Source organism: Bemisia tabaci, chromosome 1 (assembly GCF_918797505.1).
Source record: "Bemisia tabaci chromosome 1, PGI_BMITA_v3".
Taxonomy (NCBI): Eukaryota; Metazoa; Arthropoda; class Insecta; order Hemiptera; family Aleyrodidae; genus Bemisia; species Bemisia tabaci.
This window is the reverse complement of record NC_092793.1, coordinates 22,581,243-22,602,516: the sequence shown is the minus strand read 5'-3', so window position 1 is coordinate 22,602,516 and position 21,274 is coordinate 22,581,243. Positions and strand designations below refer to the sequence as shown.

The window sequence follows — 21,274 nt, the reverse complement described above, 5'->3', positions numbered from 1 at the left end:
TCGCCCGCCGCGCCGCAGCGTGCCACGGCGTCTGAAGCAACTATTTCACACCAGACGTATTGCACAGTATCATAAGAAATTGAAAGCACTCCAACATATTAAGAATGACAGGCATCCTTCAAAAGTACGGAGCTTTCCTCGCAAAAAATATCAAGATACTACGGCACAAAAAGAGAGCGGTAGTCCAAAAACTCATTAAGTCCTAGTATCCGTATTTAGTAAAGTATAGCATAAACTTTATCGTCTGGCTGTTGCTATCGTATCACCATCGGCTATAAAAGGCTATAAGAAATTGTACAGCCGGCTACAGAAGGTATTGGAAATCTTACAGCCGGCTTTAGGTCTATGGTATTTTGGAACACAGATTCTACTGCCAATTTTTCCCAGAGTATTTTTTTCATAGAATGCAACTAGACTTTTGTTTGAATTTCTCCGGGTAAATTCTCGAAAAGGTTAAGAAATATCTTATGGGATTTTCTGCAATAATGATAATTAGTCATCTTTTCAAAATGAACGTTTGAAAGAGAAACTATGTTTTGTTAACAGAGATATGGGGTGTTGCCATTTCACCACCAATTTACTTTCAAATTACAGTAGAGTCTCGATTATCCGCGGTTTTTTTTCGGTGGCTGTGGCCTAAAAACGCCGCAATTTTATGGCACCAACTTTCGTGAAAAATTCCTCCCAGAAATTATGTTTGCCAAAATGAATTCTCCTAAGTAAACAGGCCCGCCACATCCCATCTCGGGCCCTGGTACCAATTTTCTGGCCCGGGCCCCTAGCCTAGGGAGGGGGGGGGGGGTCCGGGGGGCCTCCCCCGGGAAATTTTTGAAATTTTAAATCTATTTGGACGCATTATGAAGCTCTTATGATGGAGATTTTCCATCAATTTCTGCAGAATAATTACGCCTTTTTGTTTACTTTCAGCACCAAAAACTTTCGAATTGTTGCATTCAAAACATCTATAAATTTTTTTTTTTGAGGAGGCAGATGATAATTTTCAATTCTATGGGGAGCCGGGCCCCCCTGGACTCCCCTTTCGTACGTCTATGGCAAGGGAGTTAAGCCATTGAAGTCGAGGATGCCCAGAAAGGAGCCTCTTAGCATCCGACAACGGAAGAAAATGAAACACAGTTACTAAAAATATCATTCTGCATATACTCAAAATCTTGAAAATCTCTAAAAAAGTGAGAAAAATTTTATAGTGCCCTAGCGTGTTTTTGAAACTTTATTCACCTTTTGCGGAATTTTTAGGGTAATTTTTTCACTTTTTCCTACGAGACAAGGGTTACACATGAATTCGTAGTGGTTTGTCGCACCTGCGTCACGGGCCCCTCCAGGGCCCGGGCCCCGGTACCAAGGACCCAGTATCCCCCCCCTTGTGGCGGGCCTGTAAGTAAAATTTATTCTTTTTTAACTAATAGATAATCGTGTTCCTTCCTAATATTTAATGGGTTCTTTCAACATAGGTACAGTCTTTCCAATCCCTTTTCTTTGCCAAACAGCTTACTTTTGGATTATCCGCGGTAGTGCCAGTCCCGAACTCCGCGGTTAATCGAGGCTCCACTGAAATTCTATGAGGGTCACTTTAAATACCTATTGTAATTGCGGTGCAGGAGCTCAGATTCTAAGATTTATCGCCTGCATCCACCAATATAATAGCTCCGTTTTCCATTTGTCTCCTTTGTCTATAGCTTTGTCTAATGTCTATTTCAGAACAAAGTAGATTTAATATTTTTGGTCGATGAAAAAAAGGCCCTAGTAAAAATTGACGATAGGAGCTGCGTTTCAAAATACCATAGGAGTTCTCATAGCCGACTGAAGAAGGCGATAGAAAATCATATAGCTGGCTGTAGAAAGTGGAAAAAATCATACGGCCGGTGGCTACACGAAGCGATAAAAAATTAAACAGCCGGGTTATAGTTCCTGTTGCCGGGCTTTATACTTTATCGCCATCGGCTATAAAAGGCTATAAGAAATTGTGTAGAAATTCGTGTGCTTTGTAAAGTTTGTACGGAATCACCATAACATTTAAAAAACGCACATTATATTTTCCTTTACTACATATTTGTTTTCATCAATTAAAATGAGAATAATCCATACACAGTGTGCAAACATTTCAAAGTCATGAGTTGAACAACGCTGACTCCACGAGATTAAATATTAGAGCCTAACACAGAGCGGAGCGGCGGCGCACTGGCGCCTACAAACCTAACAGTGATACTTCACGCATTGCGCAATGCGTGAAGTATCCCTGTTAGGTTTGTAGGCGCCAATGCGCGTTTCGCGCTAGCTGCCCGCAGTGCCCGCCGCCGTGCCCGCCCGCCGCACCGCGCCGCAGCGTACCACGGCGCTTGAAGCAACTATTTCCCACCAGAGGTATTGCACAGTATCGTACGAAATTGAAGGCGCTCCAACATATTAGGAATGGCGGGCATCCTTCAAAAGTACGGAGCTTTCCTCGCAAAATAAATCAAGATACTACGGCCCAAAAAGAGAGCGGTAGTCCAAAAACTCACTAAGTCCTAGCATCCGTAATTGGTAACGTTTAGCATACACTTTATCGTCAGGCTGTTGCTTAATCGCCATCAGCTATAAAAGGCTACCTATAAGAAATTGTGTTGCCGGCTATAGAAGCTATTGGAAATCTTACAGTCGGCTGTAGGTCTATGGTATTTTGGAACACACATTCTACCGCCAATTTTTACTAGGGGGAGAGGAAAGAGAGGGGGAACAATTGGACGTAATTCTATGCAAACGGAACTATGTGTATTATGACGTGAGCCCTGTTTTGCACATATTCTTATGGGTCTCAGGGCTCATGTCTTAATGCACATAGTTCCGTTTGATAGAAACACGTCCAATTAAGGAACTCCCCATTGTTTGTGCATTTATAATGACGGGAAAGAGAAAATTTGAGAAAGTTATCCATATTCAGGCAAATATTTACTGCCGTATAAATATAAATTAGAAAATTAGTCTTTAAAAAATGGAGTCGCACATAAGTATACGATAGAATATAGGTAATCTGACGTGCATGAGCAGGCACCTGCATTGGTAGCATTATTCCATCGCAGTATCTACTTATGTGCCATTTCCTCTTGTGGACGTAGGTAATAATAAAGTGGACATTAAATACATTTTTTTTTATTATCAAAACGTGTTTCGGCTTAAAGACAAGATTGAGTGCCTCAAGAAAATTGGAACATGGTTGGGTACTTAAATCACAAGGGTTTGAATACAAAAGCTACGATCACGATCAAAACAAAGAAAAATAGGAGTTCGTCAATTGTTTCGAAACCATCAAGGATATTTTTCCAGGCAGTCCGGCGAGGAACGTTTTCTTGTTGAAGAATCCAGAACCTATGTAAATGAAAGACCATGAATTAGCTAGACAAAGATGAGAAGCCTGAGGGTAAATGAAGTTAAGTTTAGAGTAGGTACATGCAATTAGGTACTTCTACCTTCCCAAGGATATACGTGCTCATCCAGGGGAGCTACGCGACCTGAAAATTTCCCCATCGTCATTCGTCGTGATTTCCAGGAATCTTTTTACCCTTAGAGCCCATGAGAAATTTTTGATCGTAGACCAACCCCCTCCTCCCCTCCCGATAATGATTTTCTGGCTACGCCACTGACTGAGGGCATTAAATAACTTTTCCATTTAATTTCTTCCTAAACTCACATTATAGCATCTTATGCATAAATGAAATTGGATGTTCAATAAAATTCAAGTAAGCACAGATAAAGCTTTTAATGGTCCCTCATTTTGAAGAATTGAGGATCACTCTCTTCCCCCTCCCTCCTCTGGTATTTCGGACAAACAGCAGTACGCTCGCACATTGACACGCTCGCGCTGAGTAACTACTTAGTCATTATGAAGTGAATACCTATCTAAAGTCTAAGACTTTCAATGTTTCTCAGAGTTTTTTTTTAGAGGCCAAAACGGTTGATCTTCAGCTACAAAATGTTCCGATCGATTTTTTTTAAGCAGGTGCGCTGGGGATACCAAAGTTCCTATGCCTGAAATATATATTCGCTAGAATTCTTGGGTTTTTGTCGTGCAATTTTAGTCCTGACCAACACCCAATTGCTCGCGTTAGCTATGTCAATATCTCTTTGCAGAGCGTGAAATATTTATAGTTCCGTAGAAGTCACGTAGAGTGATTTTGCAGTTTTTTTTTCCAACTGAATCTCAGGAGTTGGCTGTCTCGGTGTTAATAGGTCGAGCTGCAATTTTGTCGCAGTGTCGCCGGAGGGAAGTGCAGTCTTAATGGGTGTCCCCAAGCTACACCGTCTTACAGTCGGCACCCACTTTATGTCATCATATGACTTGCTCGTCATTGGAAGCCAAGGAGAGGAGACATGTCTTATCTCCACATCATCTCTCATTAGAGGCTATCACCAAGTTTATCACCCATCACAAAATGAGTAGGCCCCACTGGAACTTGCTACGTCACTGCTCATAACGCAGCTCCCAGTAGCATAGTGCAACGAAAAAATTGACACGAAGTTTCAATTTGCTGCAATAGCTTTTTTTTCTATTACTATATTACTGCAATAAGTTCACATCTCGACTTTAACCAGTGTGCCACTAGACAAGGCCTGAGCTGGAAGAAATCGTCGAATATTTTTAGTGCCTTTGTGAAGATGGAGCGATAGTAGCAACTGAATCAGGCGTCTTATTGCTAAAGGCGCCAAAATGAAAAAGTAAGAGGAGAGAAAATGATAACGAGAAAAGGTAATGGGAGGATTAAAAGAGGAGAGAGGAAAAAGAGAGAAAAAACAAGGACAAAAAGAGGGAGAGAGGGGCATATAAAATAGGAATAAAATGTGGAGATTAGGTTTTAAACAGCGCCTTTTGGTGGCGTGGTGTCCTGGCATTTCTCTGCGAAAAGAAATCGCTCTTGTTGGCACCTTTTTCTAACAAGCAGCATATTTCGAAGACGGGTACGGCTTCAGAATCCGCATGTCGCATCATTTTAGGTAACACCAATCGGCAGTATAGCAGCGTAGATTAATGGGCAAGTGCGATTGCTTCAGATAGATCTTTCGCATTAAGTGAGTCGAAGCATAAGTGACACAGTGAAAAGACACTTCTTAGGGTGGCCTCAGAGGACGAATAGTTGCCTCGTCGAAAGCCCCGATCAAAAGTGTGGGAGCGTAATGCGGTTGCAACAGATTATTCTTTGATGAAGACTGTCGACGCATACGTAGCGCCTTCATTGTGAAAGGAAACTTCCTAGCGTAACCGCGGAGGCCGAATAGTTGCATCATTTAAAAACCCAATCAACGGTGTAGTAGCACGTAAACTAGCCAGTAATGTGGTTGCTTGAGATTTAACTCTTTGATGAAATGTGTCGACGCATAAGAAACGCCTTCATTGGGAAATGATGCTTCCTAGTGTGGCCCCGGAGGCCGAATAGTTGCATCTCTTAAAAAGCGAATCAATAAATATTATAGGCTACAATCAGCACGTATAGAGGATAACTTCCTAGCGTGGCGGCGGCAATGTCGACGAAATTGCACTCTTGGTGGCAACTTTTCGTAAGATGATGACCCGGACATAGCAGGAAAGCATATCTTGTCTCATGAGAGAATTTTTTGCGTGGCTCTTTATATAAAACTGATAGATGCTCTCCGAAATCATGCCAGTCTTCAGTTTCCTGAAACCACCAACCATATCACGGCAAGATGCAAACTTTTCATAGCTCACAAGCATAATACGCCCCCAGACATAACTAAGTGGTAACAATGAACCTCGTTAAACAGGAAGGAGCCAGGTTACATCAGCAATTACCGAATTTCATGGCGCAATTTAATTTTTTACCGGAGAACGGTTGTACTTACCTACGAATTATATTAAGAATTTCAAGGAATTCGCCTCACTTCACAGAGGAAATTCCCCATAATTTTCAAAAAAAACCTTAGTGTACTGCCGTGCTGAGAAAAAACGCCAGAGAGTTGCCAAATTTCCTCCAATGAAATGTTTCTTTCTGAGGAGAGTTATGAATGTTATCTCGTGAAAATTTCAGATAATTTAGAAATAATTACGAAAAAATTCGCCGATAGACTGAACTAGAGTCCCTTTATACTGAGAGTCAAGACAATTCGGCTTATTATGGATGTCACAAACGGGAATAAAGATTACAGAAATTGAACGTTTTTCGTAATCTTTGATCGGCCCATTCGCAAATGCCTTTCTCCGTTCCTCCTCTCATTCCGTTTGTTCCTTGCCGAACCCGTAATTCCCTGGTCCATTCCAGATTATAATCTTTGCAATTGGTGAAAACGTAATCTTTATTCCCGTTTGTGACACTGTGGAGGCCTAAAATACGGGAACCAATCAGAAATGGATTCAAATTGTCTTGACTCTCAGTATAAAGGGACTCTAGACTGAACGGAAAATATTCACAAGTTTTCCTGAAAATTTATATTTCATCAAAGGAAATTTGACAACTGACAGGAGGTTCATACGACGTATTTCCTTAGCACGGCAGTATAGACTTCTGTTTTCTCATAAAAAAATAAATTATCCGATTTACGGCAATACTGTCTTGCTAAGGAAGAACGCCGTATGAACATTCGAATGTTGCCAAATTTTCTCTCAGAAAATATTCATTTTTGAAGAAAGTTATGAATATTTTCCGTGTCATTTTCAGACTTTTTAGATCAAATTTCAAACCAAATCCTCCGAAAAATCGGAGGAGGAATATTCACAATTTTTTCTGAAATCCGTTGTTTTTCGAAGGAAATTTGGCAACGCCTCATGGCTCATACGGCGTTTTTCCTTAGCACGGCAGAATAGCTGTCTGCTTCACGCGGTCCAAATAATTCAATGGCCAATCGTACTCGAGCGGGCGTACGCACCAACTCAGATCCCGTATGCTACAATTATACACCGGAAACCATCCTCGAAAACAGGAACTCTAAATTATACCGGGTTCTCTTAATAAAAGCTGATGCGACCATAGCACACAACAGGCTTGACCTCGTGCTCCTCGACAAAATCAAAAGCACTCGGTTTCTCATTGATATTGCTATGTCATCGGACTCATCGGATGCCAACGTAGCACACGAGTGCCCCTCTTCGTGAGGTGCAATGGCTCTGGAGACTATATGAGGTCCAAATTGTGCCCCTCATTAACTTGGTCACTGAATAAAAATATAAGAATATATTTCATATATATATTAATAAATAAAATATAAGAGCTAAAACTTGTATTTTTAATATTACAGTTGTATACTAATCTTTTAAACTGGATATTATTTTCACGTGAGCTTCTTCAAAAATCACATAGCTCGCCACATGAATTGTGGCAGATTTTGCTTTTCTCACATTCCTTTTTAAGTCCTATGACATTTTGTGACACACCTAGAAGCTATCCATAGAGTCAGGGTCTTCTCTCTCTCTCTTTATAAATGTATATCTGCCTCACACATTTTCCTCCCATCAAGGAGTTAAGATGAGGCATTTTTATATAAAATCGTATTTGTATGGTATTTACCTATCTTTTTCTTCATACGAGTATTTTTTTACAGCTGTAGAAATTAGTTCTGCTATCAGGGTATCAAAAACCGACAACCGACGTCAAATCAGTTCATTTACTAAATTCTCACTGCAATTGTTCTCCCCATCATTCGGATTTCAGGGATACCGAACAATCGAATGATTTTTTCAAACATTTTAATGAAATTAAGTCTTCCATACCTGGAAATGTTTCTATACTCGCTCAAAACGTCACTGAAGTCGATAGACAATTGCAGTGTCACAGAAGAGGAATCCACAGTCACATTTTTCCGAAGTAATCTGGAAAAAAAGTTTGAGCACGATTATAATTTTTTTTTAAAAAAATCGTGGAAAAATAATGCTTGAAATTGATAATGAAATGAGCGATATCAAACCTAAAATATAATTTTTTTTAAAACTTTTATCAATTCAGGAAATGGGCACTGCTTAAGATATTGCAGATATTTGGCAAGGAATCCTCGAAGAAACCAAGAAAACGATCCTATGTGATTTGAACCAATTAGTTTAATCGCGTGCTTTGCACCATTTCCGTAAGTTTACGTTGACCTCGAGCAACTATTCAAACTCCCCGGAGATATAATTGCATATCCACCGAAATGAAGGAACTTTGAGTGAGTGCAGTGATCGTGATCAAGCAGTTTGTTTCAGTGTGTCGCGTCATGAGCAGATGTTCGCGTTGATGCTGAGGAACTATTTTAACTCCCCGGAGATCGAATTGCATTAATACGAGATGAAGGGGCTTCGAGCTGATTTGGTGGTTATGCTCCATTGGTTTGGAACGGAGAATGAGGTTGAGTTGTAACACATATGAATATCAGTGGAGATAAATAAGTGAGTTCGGAAAATTTTAAAATTGCCATAAATCCACTCAATGAATAAGAGGGTAGTAATAAACAACCAGTTAGAGTGGTCGCTTTCTCTTTTCTTCTTTTTTACGTAGCACACTCGCAGAGTTACATATCTTTTAAAAAATTCCCATGTAAATTATGATCGTTACTCGATAGCGAAAGAATTACCTATAAGCTGCACCAACAATAAACGTTCGATCTGTGAGCACAATATATTTCAGACCAGCGGGGAGATTGATACAGTTGCTTTCTTCAGCGGTCAAATTATTTTGATCATCAGTCCCATTCAGCGAGTCCAACCTGAAAAATTCAGTCAATATTCATGCGTTTTATTATGCCAACCGAACCCTCGTTCTGCAGTGCAGCTATTTCATGCTTAAATGTGTGTTTCCGCTGTAAAATCAAGAAACTGCGGAGATAGGCGTCAAAAGAAATCGGTCGAATTCCATTCTTAGAATAAATGAGACATCGTTTTCTCAAACATAAAAGCACGACCTTGAAACAATTCGACATTATCACTCCACAGAATCGATTTTTCAGGAGACATTTTAAAAATTCTACACGCAAGCTGCACTCAAAGAAGCAGCTTTTTTTGTTAATTCGACAAAATTATGCTTGTTTTCCAACAACATTTTGATGGGCAAAAAACAAATCCCTCTCTTTGTAACACGTTAATAGGTGATCCGCCAACAGATGTGTCGATATAATTGCAGTAAGTAATAGCTTTTAGGGCTGATTGAATGGACTGCAATTTGCAAGGAGCCACTATTTAGGCTCATTATAGGAACAAGTTATGTGACATTAGTAAAGGAAGGACAGGAAGGTAGTAGGAATATATATTTTATCGGTTAAATATTTAATAACACGTGGAAGCCCGTAATTCGGTGTCCTATCTGCGCACAGCAATATTGGCTCTGCACAGTTTTGCCTACGTTTATACCCTTATCCTTTGACCATAAGGAAATTTGCTTCCCATAGAATTGCAGGCGCTTTTTGTAGCATCATTCCCACGCAGTAAGATCTGAAAAGAGTACGCCACTAATGTAAAGGAATATTTTTTTTCTTTCTTCATATCATCATTCAAACTTTATGAGTGTACACTGTACATACTTATATGGAAAGTTAATGCAATTTGATGATATCATCATCGTTGAAGAGTACAACCTATCGTGGTATACGTTTTTAAAACTGAATGAATTAGTTTTATATGACAGCTTGGCGTAAGTTAACAGAAATTTCAAACCTGAAAATGGGAATGTAATTAGTTTCATTGTTGCTCAGGCCGTCTATTGAGAGAAATGAAGGTCCACCGATTAGAACTTCAACCGTCTCGGTCAAAAAATCCCTGTAAAATGACAACCATAGTGCATAAGTATCTAATTCATAAAAATTAGGAAATCAAAGTAAATCTCCCGGGTTTTTGTTCCTAATTTTAAAGGTTTTTAATGGTCCGAAAAACATTGGGTCAAAATTATCATGTCACAATTTGCATTATAGGTACCTAGCAAATAACACAATAACACATCCTGAGTATATTTACTGAAGAAAATGCGTACTAATGATGTGAACTTAACACCATGATTGACGTATTAGCAGATTTCACGTAAAACAATTAATAAAATTCAGCATTTTTTCTTTCAATTATAAATTTTATATGTGCTCAGTCATGATGTAAAGTCTACATGATTTTCATGCGCAAAATTTAGAGTAAAATGTATACGATCTTTTCAACGCAGGAATGTCTTAAGCGTTTGAATTGAGTCGGTCCAAGCTGACTATATCTTCGGCAAAATATCACAGCGTTTTTTTAAAATCGCGGTCATCGTTTTTAACTTTGAAATAAAATAATACTCTCAAAGGATCAATTTTTAAAATTATTGAAAGTTCTTTTCTGACAGATGCGAGGTTATCCCCTCTGATCAGTGGTATAGATCACTCCTTTCTTCTTATCTTGAGGTCCATGCAGTTTGCCTGGTTCATCACATTTTATCATTTGCACATTTAAATTGGACGTATTTCTGTCAAATGGAACTATGCATGTGCATTATGACTTGAGCTCCGTTATGCATATATTCTTATGGGTCTCAGGGTTCATGTCTTAATGCACATAGTTCTGTTTGATAGAAATACGTCCAATTGATACTCACTCAAGGAAGTCGCAAGCTCCTTTGAATTCATCCGGTATCGGAATTGAGCAGAATGAGGTAATACCAACGCCCATCTTGACAGAAGTTTCGTCCCGGCATTGACCTGTAATCAATGAAGAGAATATTCATAAGGCCTTGTCCACACGAGCGCGTTCGTGGAACTTCGGGTGAACGTGTTCCAGGAACTTGTCATAACTCAGCTATAACTTGTTCCTGGAACCCCTAGTTTCAAGGAACCAATTCGTCCAAACTCATAGTTTGGACCTATAGTCAGCCTATGGCTCGTGTGTACAAGGTCTTAGGTGTCAGATTAACGTGCAGGGGACCTTTTTATTAAACATTATGAAATTTTTGCGTGTGAAGGTGTAGTTACAATACTTTTTGTATCACGTTTTTATGGTTCTGATGAACAGAAACACAGAATCTTCCGTGCTCGGTAAAATGCGTCCAGGTGTTTCTTAAAATCGATTTTTTGGCGCGTATACGTAGTATACCGCCTTTGCGATCGTTTTCGACCCCCCCCCCCCCCCCTCGATACAATAACCGAGTCCCCTAGTTCCTTACCGAAAAGTGACTACCGCGAACTTCTGAGATTTTCCAAAGCGTGTAAAAAGTTTACTAATCCGTCAATAATAATGATTAAAATTTGTTTCTCATTCTGGGGCTCGCTAGTTTATGTGTAATGAATACCAAGAGTCTACGTTTCTTGGTTTTTTTTAAAAAAACCTTAGAATGGGGCGCGCTGATTTAAAATATGCATATATAAGCGGAAGCAAGCGAACTGATTCGAGGATGGCTGACCAGTTCGGCACTCCTTGAATGAGAATTTCACTCACTCCGTTTTGTTCACAACGTTGCTTTGACATATCTCCACAACACTGTTATCCTTTTCAAAAGTTGGTACTCCTTGCTCTGATAGCCGGGGCCACCAGGATAGTGGTAAGTGCAATCTGTGATGAGCCTCGAGACTCATTAGACCATTCGCTAAACGTGGCTCATACAGGAGTCCACTCAGCCCTCTCTTCCTTACGCTCCTGATCACTGCGTCGGCGTCACGAAGAACAATGGGCCTTGGGTCCCAACGCGGCCGATACCCGTACCCCAATTACTCACGCTTCATTAACCATTTCACCGTCACGCTAGGATTCATCCAATTTTCAAAAAAAAATTGTTTCGCATGTATTTAGCAATTTTTTCCTTACTCTCCGTTAAAACACAAATAAAAAGAGACCTCATTCATAAAAATCGGCCGAATAGAAGAGAAGTTACAGTAATCGAAATCCGAAGAAATCAACAAAACCTCGACTCCTCGATACGAAAAATAAAATGAAGGGGAAAAAAAGAAAGTATAAATTACAATTAAATATAATTGACCTCAAAATTTGACAAACAATTCATTTATATACCTAACGCTGAAAAAACTGGGAGAAATTACAAAAAATTTGCCTCTTGCAAGGGGCTTCTTTGTAAGAATTTTGACCTGAAGACAACGGTCGAATAACAGCAGTACTCCATACAATACACGGTGTGCCTGAACGAGTTAAACATTTTTCATACGTCCAAATCGAAAAATCTTTATATTTTTAACTACAATGTTTCTTGAATCGTTTAAGCAAAAAAAAAAAAAAAAAAAAAAAAAAAAAAAAAAATTCCGTCGAGATTCTGGAACGCAAAGGCGCTTTAAAAGTATTCTGGGGCTATAATAGCTAAATCACCGGTAGTAAATTCGTTATATTATTAAAAAGAAATTGACTCCATAGTTTAATTCCTTAGTTTCTTGAATACGATTATTTTAAGCACTTAAACATTTATACCACCAATTTTAGCCATGGGGTGATTTCCTGAGAGCCGATAATATCACGAATTTCTCATAGAACCCCTCAACAGTGGCTTGCTTTTTTGGCAGCCGATTCGGCCATCGAACCGGAGTTTAAATGGAAGCTGATAATAACCCAAAGCTCTGAGAAAAATTTTGAGATGAGTATAAGAACGGTTTGTTGTAAGTAGCGAGGAGAGGCGGGCAAAGCGGCTAAAATCCTATCTAATTTTTACAGTTTTTCTGTTGAATTAATGTTGCCGCGGGCTTCTGACTGTCCACACATAGTTCTGTTCAGCATATCGATACATAAGTATTTACATTTTACATACGTAGAATCTAATTTTCACGTCGGGGAGTTGACATATTTTGATTTTTTCGATTTTATACGGAAAATTGATGGTTTTTTCGGGATTGAAATTATTATTGTTTCATGAAAAATAAATGCACCCAAAATGACTATAGCATATTGATTCTTACACATTTGCACTCACAAAATTGGTTGGTAAATTCAACGAGTGGGTGCATCGACCTGGTATATCAAGTTTCTCTGCAATTTTTTACGGCAAATCAGTAGATTTTCGGGATGTAGATTGCTTACTTTCAATTCATGAATGAATAAAGCAACGACATGGTTGAACTTCTTTGCATGGAAAGACGTTTAAAATAACAAAATCAAGACGTATTTAATGCAATTGCATTTATATCGAGTCAATTTCTTTTCAATAATATAACGGGATTTTTACTACCGGTGATTTGGGTATTTTAGCCCCAAAATACCTTTAAATCGACTTTATCTTCTAGGAGTTCGACAGAATTTTTCCTTTCTTCGCTTAAATTATTCCGTAGCACTTTTCTTCAAGAATCTGATAAGATTTTGCTTGAGGCAGATCAAAAAACTTAAATTCGATCGAATAGCTTTCTACTTTCACAATACACGGTCTCGTCAAGGTGCGTCTTTGACCTCGCAGTGTTGGATCGTGAATTCTCTTTTTATGCTGTTTGCCTATTTTGAAATCTCTGTAAATGAAAACTAAAGGGGTTGATATGTGCGAGTTAATGACGCGCCTTATCAACACATTGTGTTGGAGTTCACTGCTTGTTTTTTTATGTTTTAATGGGTCATTAATTGATTTATGATTTCTTATAGACAAAATTGTGACAAAAATGTACTCAGACTTTGGACATAAAGGGTATTCTATTGTTTTGTTTTGTTTGTTTGTTTGGAACCATCGCAAATCAATATGTTAAATAAAGCTAGGATGACGAAAGCCACTTAATTATGCTATTCGATCTTGAGTCAGTCTGACTGGATATAGTCGACCATTTTCTCCTCTCATTAGTTTCAGTTCAATTTGAAAATAATCAATGTGTCGACCACGTTCTGCAAAAATGTATGACGAGGAACCATTTTTAGTGTTGCTCATTTCCTTAACCTGTTAAACGTCCCTTTGTACGTCTGCGGATGAGTTGTCTGCTGAAAGAAGGAGGGACAACTGCACGGTGTCCTGCTTTCAGCCGTCTCGTTTCACAACCTTGATGAAACTCTTTGCATCGACTGCATCGTGAGACGTGACGGAGAAAAAAAATGCAGAATTCAATTTGTCGAATGGAACACGGAGGAGGGGAGTAGCGTGGCGTGCTTTGCGATATATCGATTGATCTACCATTTACACCTGGAAAAGGATCGATAGACAGAATGTTCGCAACAAACACGTCAATATTCGATTCTTTACCGTAGTTTTGAATGGGGAAATATCGATAATTGATCATTCACGTCTCACCACTGATGGACCGGGGGGAGGGGGGGAGGGGGGGGGGGGTTAGAAGAGTCATGAAGTGGTACGTGCGTGAGGAGCCAACAGGAGCCGATTGAAATATTTCGCTCGGATTGAGCGATCGCCAATTTCGCGCCGGTCGACCATGCTAAACGGGGAACATGCTCCAGGATCTTCGAAATTGCGGTACGTGACAACACGTGACGTGATGCGTCGGTGATGAAATTTCTCATCGTTTTTCGCACAGTGGATCCCTACTTGTCTCTAATGGGCCTGTTGCATGCAAGAGATACAGCCGCGCGAATAGATTTTATAGAGGTTAAATGACACGAAAATTACGATGGTCACATTAAAAAAGTCTGAAATACACTCCTTACTGCGCAATTTGCGTTGTTAGGAACGCGCTTTTTCAAATTTCCCGCGTCTGGGGGCAGTTTTCTAATCACCGGAAACGAGCAAACGGCGGGCTCGGTGATTTCCGGAAGATGCCGAGTCGTTGTTGTTGTTGTAGTTATTTTTTCCTTCAGTTTGTTCACAAACCCAACGTGATCTCTTATAGTGGTCCATATACGCTTTATGCGGTCACCAAATCGATCAACTTTTAAATATCCAACGCAATCCTTCTACCTTTCATTTCACGATATCACGAGCTCCGATTTTTAGGTTATGTTGTCAGTTTTAGTTGACCGGAAATAGCCGCGAGTTGCCGTTAATTGTTTCCGTAAGAAAACTGCCCCCCGACGCGGGAAATTTGAAAAAGCGCGCTCCTAACAATGCAAATTGCGCAGTAAGGAGTGTATTTCAGACTTTTTTAATGTGACCATCGTAATTTTCATGTCATTTAACCCCTAAAAAGTCTATTCGCACGGCTGTATCTCTTGCATGCAACAGGCCCATTGCTCAAACCACTCGTTCTGTGAAAAAAAATCTTAAATCAAGCATGGGCTTCCAAAATCATAAACTCCAGCAGGTCGATTTATTGAATCATTGTCGAATGACCTTGATCGATAATTTACATTACTAAGTTAAGGAAATATCGAATAAGATCTACTCGAGGACGATCCGAGGATCTACTTGCAGAGAGGCAGATTCACAGATCGATGGTGGGAGCATACCAAACCGTGCGTATCGGTTCGCTTTTGTTACGAATCTGTCACATTTCATTTTTCATCATTTTTACATAATAAGTCAAAATAGCACTATCTAAACCAGAGAACGGAGGAGGATAAAATAAAACGAAAGAGCCACTAAAGATGTGGCCCGAATACAGTAAGTGACGAGAAGTTCGAAATTGGTAGAATGGAATGAGAGAGTACATGGTGAGGAAGTGTTCTATAAATATTTTGGAATAAAACAGAGGTACGCTCACAAATGTCATCAGACCATACCCTCCCACCTAGAGCGTTGCGTATTTCATAAGCGACCCCATCGATCGAATAAAAAAAAATTTCTGGGGGGGGGGCGGTTGATGGAGGAGAGAGGGGACAACAGAGTATTTTACCAAAATTTTCACCTCCAGTGTCCCTTTTCATCAATTGTGAACTATTGCATTCCAACATAGTCATCCACACAAAGCGCTCGAGGATTTTTCAATTGAAAGGCTTGTTAGAAAATGGGTACGAGTGAAATTGGACCTCTGTGGTATTTCCACTTGTATTTCAAGTAAGCAACTCGTGTAAGCAAGTTCGTTCAGTTGGATTATTATCCACCGTGTTTTCAGTCTCCTATAGCAAAAAAGTAGCGCTTACTAAATGCTGAAAATGAAATCATCACGAGGCCTTGTTTCTATTGAGCGCATATTGATCCCGCGTGCATGTTCTTCTTGGAACTTGTTATTGGAAATGTTGAGAGCTATTTCGCGTTTATGCAAAATGCAATCCATGATGAACATCGTATAGGCAACATTGTTTTTTCTCCGTGTGTAACTAAGTATATGTATGCCTAGGCAATCATTGAATAATTTTCTCGATGATTTGAAATAAAGTTTCGATTTGTGTCACTTAATATCATGCAAATACATGCATGAAAATTTCAAGTGCATGTGCCCTAATGAAATTTTGTTCTTCACCCTTCATGATAATTTTCGCAGAGCATATTTCCCTTCTTACATTATTTTTCAGTGTATAATTGTATTCATATGATGTTGGCTTTGTATTTCATCACTGTGCAACTTTAGTTGCGGACTGCATGGTTCAGGTCAGCAATATCGTGCAGATTATCCTTAAATTTTGAATTGACGAATATAACAACAATTTACAAAAAAATTCTGAAATGTATATTTTCAATGTAAGCGTAGAACTGAATGAAGTATCATCAGACAACCATGCTTCAAAATCGTCTAAATTTTCTCCTCCAATCAAATCTTCACAAGGGACGGAGCGACGTCTCTCTCCGGGTGAAAATAATTGACAGTGGGAACTCTAAACCAGAAATTAATAGTCTAGGTTGCCGGTTCTCTATTTTACAATATATCTTCATGTTTAATGCAGTGTTTAGCGAACAGATGCTTATAGAATAAGATTAATGGATAGTTTGGAAGAAATTCCTTTACTGTCTCGGTGAAAACTATAATTTTTTCATTAATTTGTTCGTAAACTTCATGTAGTAAATACTTCGGCGTTTCAAAATACGCATTCCACTCAAAACGGACTAAAATAAATGAATACTTGGTCTATTTGACAGGGCTGTCTTCTGCACGGTGTTTTATGCAAAAGAGAGAGGCACCAATTACCTCAGTGTCAGCGATGAAAAAATGAGCGAAACAAATAAAAGCAGAGAAATATCTCGCTGTGATAAATTATTCCACAGCTACGATGAACTGCTGATTTAATTTGTGAGATTCGTTTCCTTTTCCCACGGAAAATTTTCATTGCGCCTTGGAAAAGCATGTTCCTTCAGTTTACTTTCCTTCAGCGTAAATGCACTGGAGAGTCAGTGTTGTGCTTTGCTGATGGAGGCCATTTCCAAACTTATTCACGTAACACATTTGATAAGCCCAAAATACATATAATACTAAGAAAAAAACTTACAAAAAACCGGGGTACAATCTGAAAAGAAAACAGATACTATTCGGGAGGTTTCAGGATTAAAATACGCCTTTTCAAGCTATAAAAAAAGTAAAAAAATAAAAATACAAGTCGCTGTTTATCGGTAAGGCAAGATTTTTCAAACCATCACCTCAGGAAAGCGGGCAGGGCCGGATTTACCTACTTGCCGCCCATGGGCCGCTTGTAATTTTCCGCCCCCTTCTAATTCGTTAAGTGAACGTGCCGGTAGAGGAGGGGTGTATGAAACGTGTTCACTCGTGTTGGGCACATTTTTTGTGAAAGCCCTGTCAACACTAACGAAAGTTCACGGAACTTTACGCGAAAGTTAAGTTCCGTAAACCCACCTCTGTTTGGACAAGGCCTTCCATTCATAACAAAAGAACGAAAAAAATATGAAAGAGCAAACATAAATGTGGTTTAATAATTTTAACTCCTGCCGCTGCGCCACACCGACCGCCCTGTGTTTTGCGCAATGCGTGAAGTATTCATGAAGTCTTGTAGGCGCTATGCGTTTCACGCCGAGCGACTGCTGTTGACCGCAGTGTGTTTGACGCAATGCGTGAAGTATCCATACAGTCTTGTAGGCGCTATGCGTTTCATGCCGACCGCCGCGCCGAGGGGTTCTCCTTTTCATCTCAGTCCTCGTCATCATTGCTCTCTGCGCCGCTCCGCTCAAGGTCGAATTGCGTGTTTGGTTTCTCTCTTAACTCGACTAATTAAAGGTGTTGTATTTGGTATCACCGAAAGACGACAACGTTAGATGTTTAATATACTTTTACTCTTAGGAAATGAGAGATATTGTCGCATTTTCTCGCATGTAATTTATTTTCTGAATACGATTTTTTTTTCTTTTTTGATACCTACTTTCAAAAAGATTGCAAAAAACGGCAATCCTTAAGAGACCCCCGATTGATTGTCCATGACAACTAATAATCGTTTCAATTAATACCGAAATAGTAATTTTTAACGGAAAAATCGCAATAATTTGAAAGTTACTTGTGATTTTTTTTTTGCTAGGATCATCAACATCTGAACGATTATCCTCGATCTTTTCACAAGCTTCTATAAAATTGCGTTCGATAAAATTGAAATTTTATCTCAATTTTTCTCGATTTTTTGCTCTATATTGCGACAAATTGCCGTCAATGAAATTGTGATTTAATTGCTATGTGATGAAGTCGCAGTTTGTATCTGATTTTATTGCAATAAATTGACGTCCATTAAATCGCGATACATTTTTCGATCAAATCGTAACATATTGCGATCACTACTGCGTGTGTAGTATCGTTCCATTCTCATTTTGTCCTATTCATCCATAGATTTGTCTATCAATTTCAATATCAGCCCGGAGAGCGATTATTAGGAGCGATTTTTCGGCGGCACAATCGTCGTTCTGAAAATTAACCCCTCTTGGTTAGGTTAGACTAAGGTCCCTATTTCGTGGACAGTCACATTTATGCATGTGTCAAGCTCAATCATCTTCGAACCCGAAAGAGTATACAGTAAGCTGTATATCGCCCGAAGTAACCGCCGAACCATGGAGAATCAATCAAGTTGATGAGAACCTCGATCCTCGATGGGTTTCGGTCTCATGATTTCACGCGTTTTCAATCACTTAGGTAAACAGCTCTTGCCGGCCCAGCCCGAGGATGTGACTCCGACGCTTGTATCGGGAAATTTAGTCGAAATATTATCCTGCCTGCTCACCATCTTTAATCTGCTCAACCAGAGGAGACCTCGTTTCGAGGCAACAAATCGTTCTTTTGAACAAAATCATGAAACATTTTCGCTCTTATTTGCAATAGAGGTATGAATGGTAGCATAGAAGGTATGTGTGGGTACGGACTCGAGGTCAAGGTAAGTGTCGATCTTAAAGCTTTTAGTTGTTCTGAGGGGAAGTCACCCTTTGAGTCTCTCGATCACTGTCGTTTTAAAGGAGCGCGATTCCGTTACATTTTATTGAAACATTGGTCTCAGTTAATAGACAAATTATATTTTTTTAAAAAAGGTTCACGTAAAAAACGACAAGGTGATTACATCACCCTCTTGGCACCTCGCCTACTTGGCTAAACCCCTAAAAAGTTTCTGGAGGTCTGAACTCCTGATAAGTTTCATTAAAAGAAGGGAACCGTGTATACTGAGGGAGCATCTTAGATTTTTTAGTATAACTAACATTGGAGGAGGTATAAAGACAGAATATGACGAATGTCGCTGGTCACGCAAATGTTTAAAATAAATAACTAAAATGGCAACAAAACGATACTAAACCATACATTTCCTCACCTTCAAGTCTGTATTGTCAACCCTCGTTTAGAAAAAAATATTTTAAAGAACTCTGAGAGCTCACCTCATTCAGCATTGTTGAAAAAGGTCAGTGAAATCTACAATTTTTTTCACTTCGGCCACTGTTGCTAGGGCTACTCTACTCAAAGTCCGTCCGCTTTTCCGTCGTCGGAGACTTGGAGAGGCTAATCGGAGCTTTCTCTGAGAAATGACGTCAGACCTAATGCGATCCGAACGCATTTGTGCCTCACTGATCAGATTGTAAAGCTTTGGACGACCACTCCTCTCCTCCGTCGCGAAAACGGAAGAGAAGTCTCGCCTTGCGAACCTCCCTTAGAGAGCAATGCTTCACTGAATTCTTCAAAACGAATTTGCCTGTCTGGCCTGGAATTGGGATTCTCGCCAGTAAATAAAGGCTGTATTTATAGTGCTGTTCCATAAACAGCTTGGAAAAGCCTCATATCCATTATGGTTGAGGGAAGTTGAGAGGGCATTTGATATCATCATAAAAAGGATAATTTTTCGAGCTGTGAGTAAACTTTATAAGGAAAAAAAGCAGATCTTTGTAGGGGATTAAAATGATTTTTCACAACAAAAATTGCACAATGAAGTAGAGGAAGTATAAATTAGAGGCTGGGAGGACAAGGCGCATAAGTGCAGTTTTTCCTATTTCGAGAAATACGTGTTTGAAGTTTCGGAATTACATGGATCCTTATGGCACAAAAAAGTTCAAACTAACTTTTTGATGCTTAAAAATTGGGATTTGGGAGCGGTTTTTCACAGAATATGCATTATGAATTGTTTCACTTGAAATCATTAATATCTCAATTTTTTCAAAAACTGCACTTAAATGTGCCTTGTCTTCCAAGTCCCTCAAATGTTTTAGTGTGACATAGTGAACACCTTGCATCCTTTTAGCCGTGGTATAGTCGCATCTAGATTACAAGGGCGTACTGTTTCGAATCATCCACTTCCAGCGTGATATTTAAATATGGACACGAATGAGCTAGCTATTGCCTATCCCGTATAAGGAAGGCGTTTGAATAACGCATATCATTTGTTTAAAAAGTATCATCCATTTCCCAGTAACGCGGTGATTTTTCCCCAACAGTCCACCACAGCTTTTAACTAAATTATTCTTTCACAGTCAAGGTATCTGTATCGGTGACATTCTTCTCGTATCGTTACGGTTGTTATCGCATCAGGGCCGGATTAAGGGGGTGGCCACATGGGCCACGGCCCATGGCGGCAAAATTTAGGGGGCGGCAAATTTTGCAATCTTTTTGAATGTAGGTATCAAAAAATGAGAGAAAACAATCGGATTCAGAAAATAAATTACAAACGAGAAAAGGCGACAAAATCTCTCATTTCCTGAGAGAAAAATTACAGTAATTTCTAATTTTGTCGTCTTTCGGTGATACAAGAGACAACACCTTTAATTAGTCGAGTTAAGAGAGAAACCAAACACGCAATTTGACCTGGAACGGAGCGGCGCGGCGGTCGGCATGAAACACATAGCGCCTACAAGACTACATGAATACTTCACGCATTGCGTCAAACACACTGCGGTCAGCAGCAGTCGGCTTGAAACGCATAACGCCTACAAGACTACATGAATACTTCACGCATTGCGCCAAACAGTGTGGTCAGCAGCGATCGGCGTGAAACGCATAGCGCCTACAAGACTGCATGAATACCTCACGCATTGCGCCAACACAGTGCGGTCGGCGCGGCGGTAGAAAATTTTTAACCACATTTATGCTTGTTTTTTCATAATTTTTTCGTTCTTTTTTATAAAGAGGAGTCCTTGTCCACACAGAGACA

General features: G+C 39.5%; 2 protein-coding genes across 4 annotated transcripts in view; one reads left to right on the top strand and one right to left on the bottom strand.

Annotated features, from left to right (window-relative positions):
- Positions 1–21,274, top strand: part of LOC109041147 (vitellogenin) — a 393,940-nt gene that overhangs the window by 147,248 nt on the left and 225,418 nt on the right. The gene's annotated exons all lie outside the window — the stretch shown is intronic.
- Positions 3,132–21,274, bottom strand: part of LOC109041254 (uncharacterized) — a 214,121-nt gene continuing 195,978 nt past the window's right edge. For all 3 annotated transcript variants that reach the window (XM_072298043.1, XM_072298037.1, XM_072298046.1), the window contains 5 exons: positions 10,527–10,629; positions 9,623–9,724; positions 8,548–8,679; positions 7,712–7,810; positions 3,132–3,363 (listed from right to left, as the gene is read on the bottom strand). In XM_072298043.1, the coding sequence (XP_072154144.1) occupies positions 3,225–3,363; positions 7,712–7,810; positions 8,548–8,679; positions 9,623–9,724; positions 10,527–10,629 (575 nt within the window). In that variant the 3' untranslated portion in view covers positions 3,132–3,224. The remainder of the gene's footprint in view (positions 3,364–7,711; positions 7,811–8,547; positions 8,680–9,622; positions 9,725–10,526; positions 10,630–21,274) is intronic.